The 25,886-nt window shown below is 41.7% G+C and overlaps 1 protein-coding gene across 2 annotated transcripts in view; it reads right to left on the bottom strand.

Annotated features, from left to right (window-relative positions):
- Positions 1 to 25,886, bottom strand: part of LOC133413649 (WD repeat-containing protein 7) — a 110,183-nt gene that overhangs the window by 27,172 nt on the left and 57,125 nt on the right. For both annotated transcript variants that reach the window (XM_061698270.1, XM_061698271.1), the window contains one exon: positions 22,380 to 22,493. In XM_061698270.1, the coding sequence (XP_061554254.1) occupies positions 22,380 to 22,493 (114 nt within the window). The remainder of the gene's footprint in view (positions 1 to 22,379; positions 22,494 to 25,886) is intronic.

Genomic DNA, 25,886 nt, shown 5'->3' with positions numbered 1-25,886 from the left:
TGAAGTGGCGAGAGAACACTGTATAAATAATATATCATGACAAATCTGCTCCGTGTACTCACAATGTACATGTTCATTAACAAGATTGAACTCATCAGTTTCAGCAAATTTTAAAAATACATTTTATATTCGACAAATGCTTGAAATCTGCCTTTACTTTTCATTTTTGATTAATAAACATTCATTTACATAATAAAAACCGGACCCCCTCTATGCCTCGGCTGCGCCTAGAAATTCTGTCCATAAAAGTTATGAACAGAATCAGCGACAAAGGGCAGCTTTGGCGGAGTCCAACCCTCACCGGGAACGAGTCCGACTTACTGCCGGATATGCGGACCAAACTCTGACTCCGGTCGTACAGGGACCGAACAGCCCGTATCAGGGGGTTCTGTACCCCATACTCCCGAAGCACCCTCCACAGGACTCCCCGAGGGACACGGTCGAACGCCTTCTCCAAGTCCACAAAACACATGTAGACTGGTTGGGCGAACTCCCATGCACCCTCGAGGACCCTGCCAAGGGTGGAGAGCTGGTCCACTGTTCCACAGCCAGGACGAAAACCACATTGCTCCTCCTGAATCTGAGATTCAACTTCCCGACGGACCCTCCTCTCCAGCACCCCTGAATAGACCTTACCAGGGAGGCTGAGCAGTGTGATCCCCCTGTAGATGGAACACACCCTCCGGTCCCCCTTCTTAAAAAGGGGGACCACCACCCCAGTCTGCCAATGCAGAGGCACTGTCCCCGATGTCCACGCGAAGTTGCACAGGCGTGTCAACCAGGACACCCCCACAACATCCAGAGCCTTTTGGAACTCCGAGTGAATCTCATCCACCCTCGGGGCCCTGCCACCGAGGAGCTTTTTAACTACCTCGGTGACCTCAAACCCAGAGATAGAAGAGCCCGCCTCAGAGAACCCACACTCTGCTTCCTCATATTCTCAATATGAAATATGTTAAAAATAATAATCTGCAGGCCTGTGAATCAGCATGACCCTGATAATAGATTAAGGGGCACACTTCTATTTGCAAGCCATAATCCATTATTTATACCCATCAAATGGAGGCGCACACATTGTTCGAATGAAAGCCTTTTGTTACAGTGCATAATCTGCATAGATGTTTATACAGTAATTTATTTTATTTTTATTTTATTTTTAGAACTGTAAGCGTTTTTGGATGCGTACGATTGGGGACATTTTTGCAATTTCTGTCTTGAATATTTGTGTTCCTATATCATTCACAAACACCTAAAAAAAAAACGTGTGCATGTGCGTAAAGTATATAACAGAGCCTGCACAGTTGGGAACTGTAGCAGCCTCGTATGTGTGTCAAAATCACAGTGGGAGGTGAGAGCTTTTGCAAAGCTCAAATGCCCAATAAAGGCAACATAAATTATGTGTGCGTGTGTGTGTGTGTGCGTGCGTCTGTATGTACTTGCTTATTACCACTAACACATCTGATTTTAATTTCTGATTTTCTCTGTCTTTGGATGAGTGAGCAAGTCACTGCAACAAATTTGTGTTGCAGAGAACAAAGCGCCTGCTAACCACACCCACCCACACCCCACCCTCCCTCCTACACTATCAGCAGGAGGTTGTAAAATGAACATACAAAGAGAGGTACCCACTGTTTACGGTCTTGCTCTTCACCTTCCTGGATTTGTTGCATTATTCTGGAAACTATTTATCATACGGCTTGGAGATTATAATATACAGGAGCTTCTAATTTCTTTAAACTGATAAAACAAGAAACACAAAGCATTTTAAATTGTAGACGTGGCGAGATATAAAACCAAAAGTATCCAGAGTGTGGGAGAAATGGTATACCTCACCTATGAGAGACAAAATGAGTGGGGGAGGGGGGGAGAAAAAAATAAATAAAGAAAGAAAATAAAGAAAATCACATCGTCTGATTTAAATTTTAAAAAAAATATTACCAAATTATGTTGGAAAATAGGTATTTGGTCACCAACAAACAAGCAAGATTTCTGGCTCTCACAGACCTGTAACTTCTTCTTTAAGAGGCTCCTCTGTCCTCCACTTGTTACCTGCATTAATGGCACCTGTTTGAACTTATCAGGATAAAATACACCTGTCCAAAACTTCAAACAGTCAGACTCCAAACTCCACTATAGCCAAGACCAAAGAACTGTCAAAGCACACCAGAAACAACATTGTAGACCTGCACCAGGCTGGTAAGACTGAATCTCCAATAGGTAAGCAGCTTGGTGTGAAGAAATCAACTATGGGAGCAATTATTAGAAAATGGAAGACATACAAGACCAATGATAATCTCCCTCGATCTGGGGCTCCACGCAAGATCTCACCCCGTGTGGTCAAAATAATCACAAGAACGGTGAGCAAAAATCCCAGAACCACACGAGGGGGCCTAGTGAATGACGTGCAGAGAGCTGGGACCAACGTAACAAAGGCTACCATCAGTAACACACTACGCCGCCAGGTACTCAAATCGTGCAGTACCAGACGTGTCCCCCTGCTTAAGCCAGTACATGTCTGTCTGAAGTTTGCTAGAGAGCATTTGGATGATCCAGAAGAAGATTGGGAGAATGTCATATGGTCAGATGAAACCAAAATATAACTTTTTGGTAAAAACTCAACTTGTCGTGTTTGGAGGTGAAAGAATGCCGAGTTGCATCCAAAGAACACCATACCTGCTGTGAAGCATAGGGCTGGAAACATCATGCTTTGGGGCTGTTTTTCTGCAAAAGGGACCAGGACGACTGATCCGTGTAAAGGAAAGAATGAATGGGGTCATGTATCATGAGATTTGGAGTGAAAACCTCCTTCCATCAGCAATGGCTCTGAAGATGAAACATGGCAGAATGACAATGATCCCAAACACACTGCCCGGGCAATGAAGGAGTGGCTTTGTAAGAAGCATTTCAAGGTCCTGGGGTGGCCTAGCCAGTTTCCAGATTTCAACCCCATAGAAAATCTTTGGAGGGAGTTGAAAGTCTGTGTTGCCCAGCGACAGCCCCAAGACATCACTGCTCTAGATGAGATCTGCATGGTGGAATGGGCCAAAATACCAGCAACAGTGTGTGAAAACCTTGTGAAGACTTACAGAAAAGATTTGACCTGTCATTGCCCACAAAGGGTATATAACAAAGTATTGAGATGAACTTTTCATATTGACCAAATACTTATTTTCCACCATAATGTGCTAATAAATTCTTTAAAAATCAGATAATGTGAGTTTCTGGATTTTTTCCCCCTCATTTTCTCTCTCACTTGTGAGGTATACCTATCATGAAAATTACAGGCCTCTCTCATGTTTTTAAGCGGGAAAATTTGCACAATTGGTGGCTGACGAAATACTTTTTTTTGCCCCACTCTATTTTATTCATATTTCAGTTTCAACTATAAGATTTTATTGAATTTATTTAATTAAATAAATCTGTCTCTCGTCAAACCTGGTCAGTGCATTACACGAAAAATCTTATTTTCCTCCCTACTAGTGCAGTTGTGACTTTACTGTCATGATCGCCCTCAGTACAATAGAAAACATGCATTTGTTAACTGGCAAGTGTGTGTTCAGTAGCAAAAGAAACCAAGCCAATTAATTGAATGTTACACTATCACAGGATGACTGTGAGCAGGGCATCGAGTAAGAATCTGTAGCACATCAGATGTCCAAAATTAAAATATATTCACCACTCCACACCAGGGTGGGATGCTAATACACAACTAGAAATGCAAACAAGGGTAACATTATCAATCAAACATTATCTCTTTGAGGCAGAATTTTTGATACAGCTCCAATGATAGTTATACATTATATTACCATGTTGACATCAAGTATTGATATTAACGCACATTTGAATTGGATGGAAGTAAAACTGTGACGTGTGTTCCCCTGGGATTACCCCGATGGCATATAATTACAAAACCAATCTGTGTTAAAAACGAAGTGACATTTTTTTATTTACAGAAAAGTTCAAAGAACATTCAACTATGAATGGTAACAGAATTAATTATGTTGATCGACCAATACCATAAACCGGTTTGACATGGTAATTAAGATAATTTGTTGACCTTAATTACAAGACATTGTATTTATCCAAATGATTATAAATAATAAAAAAAACATAAAATCTGCTGAAATTAAATTCCATGAGGACAAAACTCTTCATACAAATACACTAAATGAATATTGAAATAAGAAACATCATAAAGAAATTAAAATGGCCATCTAAAAGATGTTGTCCAGTGGTTCATTTAAATGTGGGTGAGTAGTCATTTAGTAGTAGTCAGTTACTCAATTTTTCAGACCCTCAGAACCCCCTTCCCCCATATTTTCATACTATATCCTGGTGCTCTTTATAATGAGATTGCTCAAGGCCAGCTGTCATTTGGAAGAAGGCCCAGTGGCTGGCTCTGATAAATGGATTACAGATGGCATCCATTCCCTGGGCCAGACTGGGCCAGTAGATAACAGAATTAGAGCTAGACTTCCAACCGGAATCACAAAAAAGTTCTGATTTACACAAACAAAAAAAAGTTATGGCAGCACCAGAAAAACAAAAAACAGATAAGTTTATAATCAAGGTTTCATAACACAATATATTTCAAGGTATGGTAAATTAAAGAAAACATGACATTCGCTTGATTAGACTGAAGTCTCCCCTTCACTTACAAAGTACAGTTTTGACTTGTCTTTTATGATGTGCTGAAAATCTCCCCTGAAAATGTCCCCTGACTGACCAGCTGCAAATTTGATTTCATGACAAGTTTTACGATGCAATCAAAATATAACATGTACGGCTGATGACTAATTATTGACAGTGACAGACTTTTATTTTTAAAACTTCAATGAGATTCAAAACTTTACAGTTGTGTCAGTGGTGACCATAAAAATAAAAAAAAATAAAAAAAAATGATAACGTAAAAGCTTTTTTTAGACTGGCAGAGGCTCTGAACTTCACTTATGAAATGAGATGTCTGCGGACAGTCGTCGGGTGAATCACATGCTACCTGTGGCCTCTCCGTCCGTGTGGAAGGAATGATAGATTTTTGAAGCCCATCGATCTCCTTCCTTCACTACCAAAAGATCTATCATAATGACATTGTATCTAAATCCTATTTGTTGGTCAACCTGCTCCCAAACTTAACCCAATAAAGTAAAGAGGGGCACGAACACGCTCTCCTCTCCGTTTGGCTAAGTCGTCAACGAGAGCGGGATTGGAATTTAAGCAAACAAAAACAAACAAAAAAAAAAGCTATCTAGCTAAAAAACATTATCCTGAAGAGAAAGATAATTATTTAATGCAACAATATTTAAGGTCAGACGGACGGAGAACGTGAGGGAGAAAGGGCGAGGATGGATGGGTGAATGAAATTCCAGGAAAGGCTGGCATGGGGATTTCAAATATATTTGAAAAAAATAAAAATAAAGTTAATTTTGTGCTATTGTATAACAAATACTGAAATTTACTTTAAGACATCCATTCATGACTTCACATTTAAAATGCGAAAAAAAAAAAAAAATGCAAATTGATCTTTAATATCCATTTGTTCCCAAGTTAATGCAATTCAGTTATACTTTTCTTCCGGGGTCAAGTTGAGAGGGCAGCCTCAGCAGGCAAAGCCACACTTCCTTCTCGCTTCATCCAGCTCTTCAGTCTCTCCAGCACCTCCTTGGTCTTCCCAGTGGCACATGACCTATACACCTCACAAGGGAGGCGTCCAGGAGGCATATCCTAACCAGACACCCGAGTGACTTCTTCGGGCTCCTCTTGATGCGGAGAAGCACCAGCTCTACACCGAGTCCCTCCTGGATGAGCTTCTCTAAGTGAGACCCCGGACAAGCTACCGAGGAAACTGAATTCGGCCGTTTGTATCTGTGATCTTGTTCTTTTGTTCACTACCTACAGCAGCGCCCAGTCGTCACTATAAACAGTGTTGATTGTGCACATAGTCTCTCCAGCATGTCTTGGCTCGTCCCCAGGGTCTCCCTCCCGGTGGGACGTGCCCAGAACACTTCACCAGGGAGGCGGTCAGGAGGTGTCCTAATCAGATGCCCGACCCACCTCATCTGGCTCCTCTCAATGCAGAGGAGCAGCGGCTCTCCTCTGAGCCCCTCCCGGATGATGAGCTTCTCACCCTCTCTCTGCGGAGGAAACTCATTTCGGCCGCTTGTATTCGGATCTTGTTCTTTCGGTCATGACCCACAGCTCGTGACTATAGCTGAGGGTAGGAACGTAGATCGAGCGGTACATTGAGAGCTTCGCCTTTCGGCTTAGCTCCTCCTTTACCACAACGGACCGATACAAAGTCCGCATCACTGCAGACACTGCACCAATCCGCCTGTCGATCTGTTCCATTCTTCCCTCACTCGTGAACAGGACCCCAAGATACTTGGACTCCTCCACTTGGGGGAGGATCTCATCCCCGACCCGCAGAGGGCATTCCACCCTTTTCCGACTTAGGACCATGGTTTCAGACTTGGAGGTGCTGATTTTCATCCCAACCGCTTCACACTCAGTTGCGAACCGCTCCAGTGAGAGCTGGAGATCACGGCTTGATGAAGCCAACAGAACCACATTGTCTGCAATAAGCAGAGATGCCATACTGAGGTCACCAAACCGGACCTTGCACACCAGCTCGGGCTCCTTCCCTGCCAGAGAGGTGACATTTCACGTCCCTAGAGCCAGCTTCTTTAGCCGGGGTTCGGATCGCCAAGGTCCCTGCCTTTGGTCACCGCCCAGCTCACAATGCACCCGACTCCTATGGCCCCTCCCACAGGCGGTGAGCCCATGGGAAGGGGGACCCACGTTACCCCATGGGTGCAGGCGCAGCCACCAGGCGTTCGCCTTCGAGCCCCACCTCCAGACCTGGCTCCAGAGGGGGGCCCCGATGACCCGCGTCAAGGCAAGGGAAAACTGAGTCCATTTTTTGTCGTCATCATAAGGGGTCTTTGAGTCGTGCTTTGTCTGCTCTCTCACCTCGGACCCGTTTGTCATGGGTGACCCTATCAGGGGCACAAAGCCCCAGACAACTTAGCTCCCAGGATCATTGCGACACACAAACCCATCCACAACGATAAGGTGACTGCTCAAGAAGGGGCCATTAGAAACTAATTACTGCAAAACATAACAATGGCATTGGTTACATGCACATATCTAAGCTTCTGAATGTTCCAAGTGAGCATGATTGGGGCCATAATACGTAAGTGCAAAGCCAATCATACCACCATAAATTTGCCTCGATCAGGTGCCCTCCAAGATTTCTGACAGAGGAGTGCAAAGAATAATCAGACGACTTGTTCAAGAGCCAAGGACCACCTGTGGAGAGCTTTAAATAGACCTCGAATTAGCAGATACTGTTGTCATAAGGAAAACAGTGAGTGCACTCCACCGCCATGGTCTGTATGCACGCTCACCACCGAAGACCAAATTTCTGGAAAAAAAGCATGTCAAAGCTGGTTTAAAGTTTTCTGAACAACATTTGGATAAGCCAGTTAAACACTGGGAGAATATAGTCTGGTCTGATGAGAGCAAAATGTAACTGTTTGGATGCCATAATGCACAACAAGTTTGGAGGAGAAATGGCACTGCACATCACCCGAAAATCACCATACCAACAGTGAAGTTTGGAGGTGGGAACACAATGGTGCGGGACTGCTTTTCAGCAAATAGCGCTGGTAAACTTCACATAACTGAAGGAAGGATGAATGGGCAAATGTACAGAGATATTATTGAAAAAAATATGCTGCCATCTACGAGGATGATGAAAATGAAATGAGGGTGGACATTTCAGCAGGATAATGATCCAAAACAGCCTGCCAAGGAAACTCTCAATTTGGTTTCAAAGAAGGAAAAAAAAGCTCATAGAATGGCCCAGCCAATCATCTGACTTGAATCCAATTGAAAATCTTTGGAAAGAACTGAAACTCAAGGTCCATAAAAGAAGCCCACGGAACCTTCAAGATTTGAAGACTGCTTGTGTGGAGGAATGGGCCAAATTCACACCAGAGCAATGCATGACTAGTGTCTCCATACAGGAGGCATATTTAAGCTGTCATTGCAAACAAAGGCTTTTGTACAAAGTACTAAATAAATACCAGTTAGCATGTTCAATACTTTTTTACTGTGTCATTTCACATTATTACAGACAACTTAATTTCTGATCTCATTTTTTTCAACTTTCTTTGTTATGTACGGATTACTTTGGTTGTTCCTAAGATCTGGTGAAATTTTCATGTCAATAACACCTTTGTAAATATATTTAGTGAGGAAAATGGTGACGTGTTAAATACTTATTTCAGCCGCTGTATAGGATGAGCACATTAGTCCAATAACAAGCAACACTTGGATTCAGGTCTGGGGGGCCGTTCCTCCCAATCACGCTCTTCCAAGTCTCACTGTCATTGCCAACGTGAGCAGTGAAGTAACCCAGCAGAACGAGGGAGGCCCCAATGAGAGCTTTCCCCAGCACCCCTTCCAAGGACTCCAAAAACGTGGATGTCAATGTCAGTGTCATGTCAATAGCACCTTTGGAAATGTATTTGAGAAAATGGTAACGTCTTAAATACTTATTTCTGCCGCTGTATTGACCATAACGAACATCATGTTCAAGTAAAAGGGTGCCAATGTGTGCTTTTGGCACTAGGACACCCTAGGCCGCAATACGATAATCGACATTGTAGTCGTGTCCTTGGACTTGTGGCTACATGTCTTGGAAACTCTGGTATGGAGAGGGGTGGAGCGTCAACTGATCACCACCTGCTGGTGTCTTGGCTAGGATGGTGGAATGCCTACCTGGCAGAGCCAAATACATTCTGAGGGTCTGCAGGGATTGCTGGTACACACCAGTCAGAAGGAGTTTCAACTCTCACCACCCAGGTCATCAACTTCAGTCACCACCCACTTCACATGTCACCCAAATCCTTTGGCCCCTCCCACAGGTGGTGAGCCCATGAGAAGGGGGACCTGTCTTGCCTCTTTGGGCTGTGCCTGGCCGGGCGCATTGGGTGCTCAGCCACCGTCAAGCCTGCATCTCCACGCCGGGCTCTACATGGGGGCCCGGTGACCCACATGCAGGCAAGGAAAAACTTTAATAATTATTAGTCATCATAGTAGGTTCTGAACCATAGCTGGTTATGGACCATGCTTTGTCTGGTCACTGGGTGACCCTACCACAGGCATAAAGCCTCCAAAAGCTCCTCAAAACATTGGGAGACACAAAGCCCTCCCCCGGTAAGGTGGAACAGTAAGGAGGGGCAATTCAGTTATATTGAACCAACGGAAAATATTCATGGAATGTTGCGTTATAATGTACCTGTGTTAGAAAATAACAGACATTTTATGGACATATGATGATACAACTGAAAAGTCTTCCTTTTTTGGGAATCCTGAAGGGGAACTCATACTAACACGCTTCCCAAACCCCACTTCAAAAGCAGTAACCCTATCAACCTCCAATCCTAAACCATGGCTCTGCATTCCTTTGGTAATCAATAGAAGGCTGGTAAAACTTGATCACTCGGGACTCAGGGAAGGGGATCAATATCAGCAGGAAACTGATGTGAGAATGAAAGCAGGGAGGAGGCAAAAGTAAACAGTAGACAGAAAAGTCAGTGGAAAATATTCTAGAAAAGAAAATACAATCTTTAAACAAAAGTGTGCTTGTGCTAAGGGATAAATGGGTGGTCACTGGTCAAGGATACACGTCATCCTTAGATTGAATGTCAGGAGACAGTAAAGCTTGGGAAATAATTGAAAACACAATTATAATAATCATTTTAAAAAAAAAAAGCGCCACAGGAAAAACAATTGGAAATACTGAAATGGTTACTACCCTTCGAAACTGGCTCGGTCAGTCTAAAGGTTAAATGCATTTCATTGTCTTAGGACATAGTAAGTAGTATCTGTGCTCACAAGAATCCCCAACTATGATGGAAGAGGTGGGGTTCCATTATGATACAGGTCAATGGGTGGGGGGGTGGGGGATTTGCGATACAACCCGAAAATCAAGACAAAACAAAAATAAAAACAGCTAAAAGCTTGAAAATAAAGGAGCCAATACAAGGACATTTTTTGGTTTGATGACTGATAAGTTTTAAAATGATCAAGTCAACTGTTTCTACATTACAATTAGAAGGCATCAATATTTGGTCCAATGGTCAACAATCCTAAACAATGGCAAATCCTGCAGTAAAATAATCCACAAATATGTCAAACATGGCCTACATGTTGCCATAATCTGCTATAATGCCAACAAAAGTCCATGTTGGTTGTTTAAATTGACTTGTTTTGTTGGTTAAATTGTGTGGGCCACTTTATACTGACTTTCACCTATGTGCAATTGTGTAAATAAAATGTATTGACTGAATGTATAAACATACTCTTTGCAACAAAAGCATTAGATACTCTTTTGGGGACGGCCCAAAATATTTTAACATTTGTGCAGAGGGAGAAGAAGAGATGTAATGTGTCTCAATACACGGTCAATATACAGTCATGGCCATGAATATTGGGACATTGACGCAATTCTCACCTTCCTGCTCTAAACACCACCACCACAATGGATTTGAAATTAAACAAACAAGATGTACTTCAACTGCAAACGTTCAGCAAGAATTTGAGGGTATTTACCCAAATTAGGTTAATGGTGTAAGAACAGTTCGGATACATGCCTCCCACGTTTTAAGCCAACTAAAGTACGAGGACACATTAACAACCATATATCAAACCTTCACTTTTGAATACTTGGTTGATTAGACTGTGCACACAGTTCCCTTGCTCAAGACAAAACGGAAGTGAAAATGCCCTCAGAACAAGCAGGAACTAAAGACAGTTGCTGTAGAGGCCTGGCAGAGCATCTAGATGGTGATGAAATCCAGCATCTAGCCATGTCTGCATTCAAGAGTTCAGGCTGTAATTTACTGCAAAAGATTTGCAACCAAGTATTCAAAAGTGAACATTTTATTTATGATTGTTAATTTGTCCCATTACTTTTGGTCCCTTAAAAGGTGGGAGGCATATACTGTATACAAACCGTTGTAATTCTTACACCGTTAACCTGATTTGGATGTAAATACCCTCAAATTAAATCTGAACGAGTGGTGTTTAGAGCCAAAGAGATGAGAATTGGCCCGATATCTCAATATTTATGGACCTGAATTTACAGTCCCATACAAGGCCCAGCAGAGGATGTACTTCCTGCGGCTTCTGAGAAAGCACGGCCTGCCACCGGAGCTGCTGAGACAGTTCTACACAGCGGTCATCGAATCGGTCCCTGTGTTCTTCCATCACAGTCTGGTTTGGTGCTGCTACAAAAAAGGACAAACTCCGACTGCAACGGACAATCAAAACTGCTGAAAGGATTGTCGGTACCCCCCTACCCACCATTGAGGACTTGCACGCTGCCAGAACTAAGACAAGGGCGTGCAAAATCCTCTCGGACCGTCTGCACCCCGGTCACCAGCTCTTCCAGCTCCTTCCCTCAGGTAGGCGCTACCGATCAACGCAAACTAGAACTAGTAGACATTCCAACAGCTTCTTCCCTCTTGCGATCAACTTCTTAAACACCTAACCTATAATTCCATTACAACAAGCTGGCAATTTTTTGACTTGAGTTCGTTGTCACATTTCTGTGGGGCCAATTATGTATTACTTGTGCACTCACTGTAGTTGTCTCGCCATGCTGCACTATTTGCATATACTGGCCACTCATGCCAGAGTAGCATCTGCTCCATTTGCACACTGATTGAGGAGTATCTGTAACATTTGCACAACCGACATTGTCCCAGATGATCGCACTACTCGTCACTTTAAACCGCATGCACTCCTTGAAGTCTCAGCGCCCTTTGCACAATGGTCATTGCACCGGACTATTGCAATATTAGTTGTTCAAACTGCTCTAAGTGCTAGAGGACTCTGCATCTTTTTGCACAATTGTTTTTTGTCAATGTCTTTATGTCCCCAAAGTGTTCTGTAAATTGACTGTTTGTTGTACTAGAGCGGCTCCAACTACCGGAGACAAATTCCTTGTGTGTTTTGGACATACTTGGCAAATAAAGATGATAAAGATAAAGATAAAGATACAATGTCCATCATTAAATTATTGAGTATATCACCCATAGCAAATAACAGGCTTCTTGTTGTTAGTTGTCATAAACGAATAACGTTAAACTGAGCTTTGCTTGACAGGCTCCAACATAGTAATACAACACCAACACATTGATGACGACAGAACTCTCTCACTGCACTCTCCTAATCGTTGCCTCCTTCCATTGATGACGACAGAACTCTCTCTCACTGCACTCTCCTGATCGTTGCCTCCTTCCATGATACTTTATTAAAGGCACAATGGATATTATTTAGAGACAGATCTTATTTTCCAATCCCACATTTCCAAGTACGTGTTTGTTTTTTAATTTATCCATAATCAGACAGTTTTGTTTTTTTTCTTTTCAATACAACCAATTATTTTGGCACACTGGTTGCCACATTGTAGCCGTACATCTATAAATTATATACAGCTGTTGGACAATGGCATTGGATGTTAATTTCTCTTATGCAGACACCGAAGACCGCACTTGAATATTTGCACATTTAATAAAATTAAACATTTCAGATCATCACGCCAATTTTAATATCTCACAATGTTAACCCGAGTCAAGATAAAATGCAGTTTCTAAATTATGCTTTTATTCATTAAGGGGAAAAAAAAACAAAAAAAACATCCAAACCTATGCGACCCTACAGAGAAAAAGAAAATTGCGCCATGAACCTAATAACTGATTGTGCCACCCTGATATCAAGCATTTGCAATAACTAGTGATTCATCTTTTGCATTGCTGAAAAACTATTTTGTCCCAATCCAGACTTGACTTTGCCAATACAAAATCTTAATTTTGTTTGCTATTCAGAGGTGAACCTCTTGGTTTGTTTCTGGTCATTGTTCTGCTGCATAAAACAATAGTGCCCAGGGTTGAGAGCACAAATTGATGGCCGGACGTTTGCCTGCAGGATTTTCTGGTGGACAGCAGAATCCATTTTTCCATTGATCACAGCAAGCCGGCCAGGTGTTGAAGGAACTACACAGGCCCTGACCATCACACTGTCACCGCCATAACTGACTGTAGGCATGAGGATGATGATTTTGTCAAATGCTATGTTATATTTATGCCAGATGTAAAGGGCCACACACAACCTTTGTCTCATCAGTCCACAGAATATTTCTCCAAAAGTCTTGGGAACCATCAATATTTTTAGGGGCAAATGCGAGACCAGTGATTGTGTACTTTATGGTTACTGGTTTTCACCTTGGAGGTCTTCCCTAGATGCCTTTTATGCCCAGTGTCTTTCTTATGGTTGAGTGGCTTGTGAGGCTTGCAGCTCTTTGGATGTTGCTCGAGGTTCTTTTGTGGCCTCCTGGATGAGTGACCACTCCTGTTTCAAGTTTTCTCCAATTGTGGATAATAGCTCTGATCGTGGTTCGCTTGAGTCTCAAAGCCTTGGAAAAGGCTTTGGAATGGTTTTCCAGACTGGTATACTGTAGATTTCAAACGCTTTGTTTCTCATTTGTTCTTGAATTTCTTTGGATTATGGCATGATGAGTTTCTTTTTTAGATCTTGTAGCCTATTTCAATTTGTCTGACAAGTATTATTTGAATGATTTTCTGATTCAACTATTCTAATCAGTAATCAGGCCTTGGTGTGTCCAGTGAAATTGAACTCCGCTGTGCTCACAGTCAAGGAGTGGATTACTTTATCATACAGGGCCCGATAGGTTAGGATTTTGTATTCACTTGTGTTGTCGTTGAGATATTAAAATTGGCTTGATGATCTGAAAGATGTGTGAATAATAAATAAATACACTAAAACAAACAAATAAATAAATCTGACCCAGCTTCATAGAGGCGGGGTACACCCAGAACTAGTCACTAGTCAATCGCAGGGCATATAGACAAACAACCATTCAAACGAAAAAATTAACTGTTCAAACAGATAAAATTAAATTTGAGTAATATCATACTTTTCCAACGATGTCTTAGAAATAAAAAGTAACAATATATGATTTTGACTTCGACTTCTCCCCACTGCAAAAAAAAAATATAAAACAAAATAAAAATAAAAAAGCAAGCTGATTTAAATTTGGAAGTGATTTATTATAATATTGTGAAATCAAGAACTATGGAAACCAGTCTCCTGACCCAATAGACATCACACTTCCAACCTTCGTCATTCTTTTTTTTCTGTTTTCCCTGTTGAATACACATGCCCAGCGATTGGCTGGTGACCAGTTCAGGGTGTACCCCACCTTTTGCCCAAAGTCAGCCTGGATAGGGCCCAGCACACCAGTGAACATAGTGAGAATAAGCGGTACAGAGAATGGATGGATGAATGTTTTTCTTGAATGCACATGCATGCATGCATGCACGTGGACATGCAGACGCACATCATACGGTTGAATGAACATAGTGATAGTGTTCACATGAAGGGGGATGAACAAATTATTTGTGATTGGGTGTGTGTGTGTGTGTGTGCGTGCGCACAAGGAGGCATGAATGTGTCGGATAAGGAATAGTTGTGTGTGTGGTGTGGGGAACAAAAAGGTGTTGTGGGGGATGCGTTTGTGTTGTGTGACTGGCTAGCAGCTTACTCATGGCTTAATCATGAATACAGCAAGTCATGAGACTAGCCCACAGACTTGTTCAAAAGACTGGCGAGCCCAAATGGGTCACTGGCTACTTGAGTCAACCACATCATTTGGTTTTGAAGGGTGAACAAAATGCTGGTGCAATGTGTCACAGTGACAGCCCAGTGACAGTCATACAGTAATGGGAAGACTAAGGTTGGGTTGAGGTGAAGTATTTTCTCCCATCCTGATTTCTGATTGTTTTTTTTTTTGTCAATCAATCTTATCATGGATTGACAAACCAATTTTAATATCTCACTAAGACAACCCAAAAAAAAAAATGCACTTTTGGAATGTAAACTTCCAAACCTATGTCGCCCTATGAGGGAAAAGTAGTTGCCCCAACTATTATCATCATAAATAAAGACTCTAAATTGCCCGTAGGTATGGATGTGAGTGTGAATGGTTGTTTGTTTATATGTGCCCTGCGATTGACTGGCAACCAGTTCAGGGTGTACCCCGCCTCTCACCTGAAGATAGCTGGGATAGGCTCCAGAACGCCCGCGACCCGAGTGAGGATGAGCGATATGGAAGATGAATGAATGATAATAATTTTAAATAATTAGACAGCACTGTACACTCACACAAAGAGATTATGTCCCAATTGCCAGTTATGTAGTCTCTGTAATATGATATAACATAAGTATACATTAAGTATACTCTGTAGTATACTGTACAACACAATATTCCAGAAGTGTTGTGTATGTTCGGGGATCAACAATCCTACACGTTCATTTTTAGAACAATAGCTCCTCTTTCAAATATAACAAATGTCCCATAGAGCAATGGTGTCCCTCAATGTGTAAAAACTACGCAAACCCAATCATCAAAAACAATCAAGAGGGTTTAGCGTCACCACTCTGAACATGCATCTCTTCGTAGATTCAATCTGTGCTGAAGAGAAATGTGAGCTGACCCAAACAACCTCCAGGCTCAGATATTAGATTAGCAGGGGAGGGTAGCATTTCGGCTAACCGAATCACAACTGGGCTAATGACACTGAGAGGTGAGGGTCAGCTTGATCTTTCACCTCTGACCTCTATCTGTGCCACCGCAAACCCTCTCAAGGGGTGAAAGGTGGAAACAGGAAAATGAAGAGTTGAGAAAAGAAAGGCAAAATTTTCTTCTTTTCATTCATGTTCCTTGATTAGATTGATGTAGAATTAATGGTTTATTAACTCGTACACAGAATGCCCTTCAAAAGAGAGTACAGTAAACAATTATGATCTAATAAAAGCATCAATACATTTTCAAGTATTTGTTAATACATTGATCACTGGCGAACTACTGTACATCTATGTCACGTTGATAAAAGGTTTTAATCTGAATCTATCTATAAAATATTTGAAAGAAGAGGAAAACCAAGGTGTGTTTATATTTTGTTCTAGGGTGTCAAGTGATGGGGTGATGAGGGCTTGTGTATGGTGGAGACCTTTGACCTCCCTGAGGTAACACCCATCAACAGAGACGGAGATATGATGCCCTCTTAAGGCTTCTTCATACTCGCACGGACGGCGACCGCGCGGACGTCACTGCGGCTGTCCCACGGGTAGTTTGCCTTTATACTCGAGCGCAACCCACACGCGCTGTTTTGAAAGTGTGCTGCAGTTCTCCTGTTATTGGATAGGACACCACAGGGTGGAGTTTCCTCTGTATTTTTTTTTTTTGCCATTTCCGGTACTTACGTAATGGAAATCAGCATTATACAATTACTGCCTTGAAATAATTTAAAATACAAAGAACAAAACAAAAATCCAACCCTGTTACGTCAATAAATTACTTGATAAATGTAGAACACTATTGACTCTATAAATAGTTGTAATTTCTTGAATAAAGATGTACAGTACATGATGTTAGAACCGTATTTTCACGACCATAAGGCGCACTTAAAAGTCTTAAATTTTCTCCGAAATGGACGTGGCGCCTTATAATGCAGCGCGCCTTATGTGTGCGCCTTAGATGAGCGCTCCGCTTGACTGAATGGGAGCATTTCCTGCCGACACGCTGCTTATATAGAGGAAAGGCGGACGTGACTGAGGACAGCATGCGGACATAAAGGGGGAAGGGTGCGCGTGAAGGAGGACGCTAAAGTCACGCCCCCAGTAGGTATATAGTGCCGGGGTGTGCATTGTGCAAAAAAACATCGGTTTGGCTAAGGACCCCCGAAAATGGCACCTATGAAGAGACATGCTTACGAAGCACAGTTTAAACTACAAGCTGTCAGTTACGCGGAGGAACATGGGAATCAAGCAGCCGAGAGAGAATTCAAGATCAACAAATCCATGGTTCGCAAGTGGAGGAAGCAGGAAAACGAGCTTCGCCAAGTCAAGAAGACGCAGCTGAGTTTCCGCGGAAACAAGGCGAGGTGGCCCGAGTTGGAAGACCAACTCGAGCAATGGATTAATGAGCAAAGAACAGCCGGGAGAAGCATCTCTACAGTCACCAATCGACTGAGGGCAATAACACTTGCAGAAGAAATTAAAATCGAACATTTTCAAGGAGGTCCGTCTTGGTGCTTTCATTTTATGAAATGGCGCCATCTATCCATCCGGGGAAGGACAACCATGGCGCAGCAACTTCCGGCGTATTACAAGGAAAAGCTGGCCATCTTCCGCTCCTACTGCAGTAAAAAGATTGCCAACAAACACATCCAGCCCAACCACATCACCAACATGGACGAGGTGCCGCTCACTTCCGCACACTTTCGACATCCCGGTGAACCTGTAGAGAAGAAGGGGACCACCACGGTAGCGATACGCACAACGGGGCACGAGAAGTCGGCTTTTACTGTTGTGCTTGGTTGCCATGGTAATGGACAGAAACTGCCACTTATGGTGATTTTTTTAGAGGAAGACGCTGCCTAAAGTAAAGTTTACAGCCGAAGTCATCGATAAGGCCAATCAAAAGGGCAGGATGGACGAGAAAATGAGAGTGGATGAGTGAGGTGTATGTAAAGAGACCGGATGTTTTTTCCACGCGTCACCGTCCCTTTTGATCTGTGACTCCATGCGCACCCATCTCACAGCCGCTGTGAAAAACCAAGTGCAACTAAGACCGGGAGGCTACGCCGGCGAGTTACACCACCATATGTGAATGGATTGTGGATGCTTGGGCTAAGGTATCTGCATTGACTGTTGTCCGAGCTTTCACGAAAGCCAGCAACATTGCTGAACAGCCCCCCGGCGACGACACTGACTCCAAGAGTACGAGTGCGAACCCGGCGTGTTTGTTGGAGAACTTGCCCAGCTGTTCATTTCGGATACAGAAGATGAGGACTTTGATGGATTTGTGGATGAGGATTGATCAAAAAATAACATGAGTACATTGTTAAACACTTCAATAAAGTACAACCGAACTCAGTTTTGCACCCGCTGCCTTTTTAAAAACATTGTTTTAGCGTGCATGCATGCATGCTACCGTATGTTTTAAGCTAGCGTATGTTTTACCATGCCTGCGCCCAATAATACGGAGTGCCTTATGTATGTGTTAAATACAGAAATAGACCCCGTAACTGAGACTGCGCCTTTTAATACGGTGCACCCTATGGTTGTGAAAATACAGTATTTTTGTCGGGTGCGCAGCAAGCTACGCAGATGTGCTGCGTCGGGCAATTCGTCGGTCATGTGATGCAATGCGGGCGTTGTCGGCCGCGCGACCACGGGAATATAAAGAGGCCTTCACTGTCGGTAATACGGTAAGTGCCACCGCAGACGGACCGATGCGGCCAAAACCGACAGAACTGTCAAAATGTAACTTCACTTATGTGGTTTTTTATTGAAATAGTTTTGGATTCAGTAAATATAACCTCCTACTGTGAATTTCAGTAAATGTCTATTTTTAGTTCTTTATAACCTGCCAAATGTCTTGAAACTCTATTGTGCGTAATTTGTAACACTGCATTTTAAGTTTCTTATTTAAAAAAATAAAATAAAATTGGTGTTCGATGCCTTGCTCAAGGGAACCTCGATAGTTGTCAGGATGCACAACCATTTGCTAAAACTAGATAAAATTTCTAATACGAGCAGACATTTTTAATGTATGATGATGGTATCCACCACAAATAAGTTAATACTAAATGGCACTTCGTGTGCATATGAATGCCTTCATCGATGCCACTGATTCAAATTACATTCCTTGATACTGTTGGGGACAACTACAACTCTTAGACAAAACAAGTGTGTTTGTGTGCACCTGGGGGATGGCAGAGTAGACTCAGGTGCTGTGGTAACAGCCCGAAGCCAAACTTCTTTTTCAAACAGACTTTTTCCCCTCGTCTTCTCTTCGTCGTTCTTTTTATTTTTTATTTTTTGTTGCTCCCGCATTGGCTTTTCCCTTTCCTCTTCTTTTTAACACTTCTTTGACCTCTAATTTACCTTCCTACCCTCCTTTTCTGTGATAGCATTTCTATCACTGCCTTTTTCTGCTTCCAAGCTTTGCCACATAATCTTGAATTCAGTGTTCAATGGAAACAATTATTACATTATATTATGGGAGCTTTCAAGTCGTGGAAAAAAATTGTTCTTCCTCAAAACTGGACGCATCCTCTGTTCTGTTTTTTTGTTGCACTATTCAGAAATTAGCGCGAATATGCGACAAAATTAATCGTACTCTTGAGTCCTGCCTCGTCAAAAAAATAATAATTCATGGCGGATGTCCAGCACCACGCCAGAGTACTAAACCATAGCACTGGATCAGAAAACGCAGACTGATCGTATTTTATGCCTCCCTGCAAATTTTTGTTTGACATGGGACGCACATCAAACGAGGTTCCTAGGATATTACGAATATTAAAAGTTGAAAGTTTTCTTAAATTTCCTCAACAGAATATTTCATTCCTTGTGTTTGAACAATTTTGAAGAGTTGATGCTACACTGAAAATGAAAAATACTGCTGTCAATACAGGAAAAAAAAAAAATGACCTGCGTGAAATGACAAATTGTTAGCTGTACATGTTATATTGATTGGTCTGGGGATGGGGACAAAAGAAGGAAGGGAGGAAAATGGGACGGTAAAGGTGTCAACCCATTTTTTAAATAATAAGGTTGGATGTATGAGGTTGTTTTGCAAAAAAAATATACGTCATCAGAGAACTGTAAATGTGTGGAAAGTTTCAAATGTGCATGCGCCTAAAAGCAGAAATTGTGTATGGAACAGTGGGCGGCACAGTGAATCGTAGATGTGTATCCGCTGTTGTTTTAGCCATGATGTAATGACCACGTAAATATTGTTTTGTAAAATACAACCAAAATACTGAAAAAAAGATTATAGTAACTAACATTAAGTATGACTTCTCTTACATTTAAATGTAAGCAGGCTGCAACAATCTTACACCAAATTGTAAAACAATAAGCAGATGGATATACCCTATGTAAAAAAAGAAAAATAAATGTGGTGGAAAATGTCATTAAAGAAGTGTATATGGCCAAAAAAAATGAACAGTACTGTAAATGTGATACTGAACACAACAACAAAAACATTTAAAAATATTTTGCTTCTGCAATAGCGTCATTCTTATCCATCTGCCCATTAGTTAAGAGCGTATCATGAAGGAACATGATAGAGGAAATGTGTATACTGAGCTGCAGTAGTCTGCTATTTGAAGGAATTTCATTTTTCACATTCCTAAATGAGTTTGGGTGACAGCGAGAGCAAATGCAACAACAAACTGGATTAAACACCACGCAAGTCACAATTTTCTAGAATTAGGCTGGGTCGTTTACACAGGACTGATTTTAAGTAAAAATGTACACTGGCTTAAAAAAAACAACATGGTTTGGGAGGGCAATATAATGGAAACATTTGTGTCATTTGACATAAGAAGTTACTCCAGCAAAGTGTTCATTTATTGGGCCCAGCAGACACACACTACTCGCATAACAAAACATATCAACTAAAATACAGGTGAATCTTAATAAATTACTTTATTGTAGAAAATTTGCATGATCCCCTCCACTTTTTGGAGTCCTTGGAGGAATCCTGGGGATTCCATCGTTCTGCTGGGGGACTTCAATGCTCACGTGGGCGATGACAGTGAGACCTGAAAGGGCGTGATTGGGAAGAACGGCCCCCCGATCAGAACCCGAGCGGTGTTCTGTTATTGGACTTCTGTGCTCATCACGGATTGCCCATAACGAACACCATGTTCAAGCATAAGGGTGTAACGTGCACTTGGCACCAGGACACCCTAGGTCGCAGTTCGATGATCGACGTTTTGGTCGTGTCATCGGACTTGCGGCCGCATGTCTCGGACACTCGGGTGAAGAGAGGGGCGGAGCTGTCAACTGATCAACACCTGGTGGTGAGTTGGCTCCGATGGTGGGGGAAGATCCCGGTCCGACGTAGCAGGCCCAAACGTATTGTGAGGATCTGCTGGGAACGCCACGTAGAATCCCATGTCAGAAGGAGTTTCAACTCCCACCTCCGACAGAACTTTGCTCATGTTCCGAGTAAGTTGTTAAGTTTAAAAAACTAAATCCAATTTCTTGAGATGCGCCCGTGAATGTTCAGTAAAAATACTAGGGGTGGGACTTTTAACGCATTAACAAACAAACTAATGAGTTAAATAAAAATAAATTGCACTTTGCATTCCAAACAACGCTGAACCTTTGTCAGTGCACAATTTCCTGGTACATTGCACACGTCAGAGCTCGGCTACCCAATATTGAGTAACTGAGGAATTGGGGGCTAGATGCGAGGCAAATTTCATCCATCCATCCATTTTCTGAGCCGCTTATCGTCACAAGGGTCGCGGGAGTGCTGGGGCTTATCCCAGCTATCATCAGGCAGGAGGCGGGATACACCCTGAACTGGTTGCCAGCCAATCGCAGGGCACATATAAACAACCAGTCGCACTCACATTCACACCTACGGGCAATTTAGAGTAGTCAATTAACCTACCATGCATGTTTTTGGTATGTGGGAGGAAACCGGAGTGCCCGGAGAAAACCCACGCAGGCACGGGGAGAACATGCAAACTCCACACAGGCGGGGCGGGGATTGAACCCCGGACCTCAGAACTGTGAGGCAGACGCTCTAATCAGTCGGCCTCTGTGCTGCCAGAGGGAAATTTCATTGTTTAAAAAAAACAAACAAACAAATAAAACAATTAAAAATACCCAATGGAAGCCTTTATAAGAGTAGTTTTGTGCAAATTTTGGAAAAAAAGGACTTTTCATACCACCGAACCACTTCAGCCCTCCGACATGTGATCTAACATTTCAACTGTCGCGCAGAAACCATTTAAAGGCAATACTGCTCTAAAACAAACAAACAAAAAACAACCGTCCTAAAATGATAGAATTTGCTTCAGTCGTCCACTAAAGTTCATTTAAATTAAACCACATTGCTTTTTAGGACATATATTGTTATACAATGAAAAGGATTGATTGAGATTAATTCATTACAAAGCCTCTAATTACTTAATTTTTTTAATCGAGTCCCAAACCTAAAAAAAATTTTTTTTGAGGAAACAAAAATTACAGTTTTTACCTGATACTTTCTTGTGTAAATGAACCCATAAACTTCCACACACATATCTTGATATCTTGAAAAGGCATGCGTATAATGTACTTCTATTGAATGCCTCATGTACAGTACATTGGATCCCAAACCAACATTTTGACTATATAAACTCGTGCAATGAGTACCTTACCACAGATATTGTGAGTTTTTTTTTTTTTTTTTGTGGTTAATGTTGCATGATTATTAGTACCTGCAGTGATGTCGTCGTCAGTTACGTCCATTTCTTCTTCAGGAGCCTTGACCTCAAGTGGCTGAGCTTCAGTAGGGGGCTGGGCTGGAGTTGAGGGTTCAGTAGATGTGCCAGCTATAAGACAGAAACCAGACTTAATTAAAATGCAGGGGTCTGAGTTGTCAGAGTTTGTGTGGCCGTTAGTATTATCATCACAACAGATTTCACATTGATTTTTATTGTCCTGGTTAAGTAGCTAATAAAGGTTTATTGGACCTCCTCGTTATCAAGAGAATTAATAGAAACACACCCCAATACAAACACACATGCTACACTTAGTGCCTTTATGAAACCCTTATCGTTCCTTTGCCAATTAACAGTGCTTTTCATTAGCCAGGCTAATGAATGATTATTCCGTAATGAATGGACTGACAAAAGGTAATGGAACTGATGCTGGGCTAATCTCTGGTTAAACAAATTAATTAACGAAATCCACACAGGGACTCACAACACAGTGCAAGAAAACAATCATCATTCCTATATGTTAATTGGAGTAAAATGAGACAAACACGACAGATAAGGACAAATAATTATAAAAATAATGCAACACAATGACGTTATCTCCTTCGGTAGAAAACAATACAATTATATTTAAAGTTACAAGAGATAACACCTGAAACTATATTACTACATCACCTCCACAAAATTACATTATATGTATTAATAGAAAAAATAATTACACTGTTTTTGATTACAGTAATTCATCCTAGTTAAGATTCTGCTGTTCCAATTAACTCGCTAACGCACAGTGCTGGCTGTTCTTCATTCCGAGTCTGGAAAGCTTTATATTACAAACATGAATACAGACTGACAGAAAGCTGATACACAACCCTTGGTGCATATATTAAAGTGATAAAAATGCAATTGGACTTAATTAAAACACAATTGCTTCAGTGTGATGGAAATGAAGGCAGTGCAATGCTTTTGCATTAACAGAACTCTCACTAAATTCAATTAGATGGACAAATCTTTACGGACATGAAAAACACGGCACGCACATGTGAAACAGTCACTGTAAGGCTGTTTTCTGACAATCCTAAACAATGCCAGGAAAATAAAAAATGCCTATTTTAGGTCCTGGTTTAGATTACTATCTATCCATGGCCAAGACCAGATAGCTGTCTATGGACACCAGGGACAAAACTGTAGACTTGCAGGGATGAGCTACTCTACAACAGACAAGCACCTTGGTGAAAAGAGATAACTGTTGATGTAATTATTAAAAGATGGAGTAAATACATGGCAACTGACAATCTCCCTTGACCTGAGACTCCATGAAGGATCTCACCTTGCGGGGTATCAATGATCTTGAGAACAGTGAGGGATTAGCCCAAAACTACATGGGGGGGAACCTGTTCAATGGCCTGAAGAGAGCTAGGACCACAATTACAAAGCTAACCATTCCTAAGACATAATGCCATCATGGATTCAAAATTACAAATTTCATTACAAAGTATTGAGTTAAACTTTTAGATTGTCGGAATATTTTCCAAAGGAATATACGAATAAATTTAAAGTTTAAAAATCATACAATTAGATTTCCTGGATTTTGTTTTTGTCATACCTCTTGAACTTTCCATCTGTAAAATGTCTTGACAATACTGTGGCGCAAGACTGTAGTAGAACAGTGAACATTGAAGAATTGAGTTCAACAATGTTCTGATAATTTAAAAAATTGCATTTATTGAAGGTTTAGGAAAACATATTTAGCTGGGATCTTCATGAAGGGAATTTAATCCATCTGATATACAGAACCCCTTTCCACTGGAACTTCCACACCGTTACTTTTCACATAGTTACAAAACGTGACCAACCAGGCTTATGAACTATAAGTCAGTTGGTAGAGAATGAAAGAGTTGCAACCCGCTGCGGGAGAAAGAAGAGGGGGTTGCTTGGTAGAATGGAGGACTGAAGGTGGGAGGGGGTTAGGATGGATGGGAGGTGAGGGGGAGTGGAAGGTATTCTCGCCTACTCCAAGGTCAAGCTTGTCATGTCAGCCATGACACATAGCCCCCAGCATGCCTTGTTAACCTCCTGGACCGTTTCCTCCTACTCTATTGTGTCCGTTGCTCTCTATTCAAAATGCATACTTCCTTTGCTGTTAAATTATAGTGCTCAGCTATTTTGTTATCTCGACTAATCTTATTGTGACAATTACTATAGTTTTTATCAATAAATACTTTTCTTACTACTAAAACCACTTAACTTCCATGAACACAGACAAGGGGGACAAAAGGAAGAACACAGCAGCAGGTGACCAATATTGGGGAAAATAGAAAAGAAATGGTGATTACTATTCAGTGATCAAAGAAACAGCTTGCACACACACAGCTTGGAGGGGGAAATTGTGTGTGGGCATGAGTATGTAGGTGTGAATAATGCTGGTGATAACCTCTCTTTCTTGCTCGCTGAGTCCTTCTCAATTCACTTTAGTAGTTTCTAAGTTTTTGTGAAAAAGACATCTTCAGATCATATACAATCCCCTCCCAATCTATTGGAGCGGCAAGGTCAATTCCTTTGTTTTTGTTGTATACTGAAGACATTTGGGTGCACAGTAATTCAGTGCCCTCCAAAAGTATTGGAAAGGCAAGGTCAATTCCTTTGTTTTTGTTGTATGCTGCAGACATTCAGGTTTCAGATCAAAAGATTAATTTGATACCTGATTTCATGGTATTTTCATCAAGATGTGTGAAACAGCTCAGGACAGAGCACATTTTGTTTGAAGCCACCCACTTTTCAGGTGAGCAAAAGTATTGGAACAGACATTAAATTAACTTAAAGTGAATAACATTTAATATTTGGTGGCATAACCCTTACTTGCAATAACCACATCAAGTCTGTGACCCATTGACTTCACGAGACTGTTGCATTCTTCATTTGAAATGCTTCTCCAGGCCTTTACTGCAGCCTCTTTCAGTTCCTTCTCAATTTGTTTCTCGGGATTTCTCCCTTCAGTCTCCTCTTCAGGAGGTGAAATGCATGCTCGATTGGGTCACATTACCTCCACCATGCTCCGCAGATGAGTTTGTGTGTTTTGGATCATAAGCAGATCCTTTCTTTCTCCATACTTTGGCCTTTCCATCACTTTGGCAGATGTTAATCTTGGTCTCATCAGTCCATAAAACTTTCTTCCAAAACGTTTTTTACTCATCTCTATACTTCTTTGCAAAATCCAATCTGGCGTTCTTATTCTTTTTACTGATGAGTGGTTTGCATCTTGTGGTATGGCCCTTATAGTTCTTCTCTTGAAGTCTTCATTGAACAGTGGATTGTCATACCTTCACCCCTGCCCTGTGGAGGTTGGCAGTGATGTCACTGACTGTTGTCTTTGAGCGTTTCTTTACAGCTCTCACAATGTTTCTGTCATCAACTGCCGATGATATCCGTGGCCGACCTGTTAGATGTCTGTTGCTCAGTACACCTGTAGTTTATTTCTTTGCAGGACATTCCAAATTCTTGTAGTGACTA

Source organism: Phycodurus eques, chromosome 15, assembly GCF_024500275.1.
Source record: "Phycodurus eques isolate BA_2022a chromosome 15, UOR_Pequ_1.1, whole genome shotgun sequence".
Lineage (NCBI taxonomy): Eukaryota > Metazoa > Chordata > Actinopteri > Syngnathiformes > Syngnathidae > Phycodurus > Phycodurus eques.
Note: the sequence above shows the minus strand (reverse complement) of the source record. Positions and strands in the feature narration are given on the sequence as shown.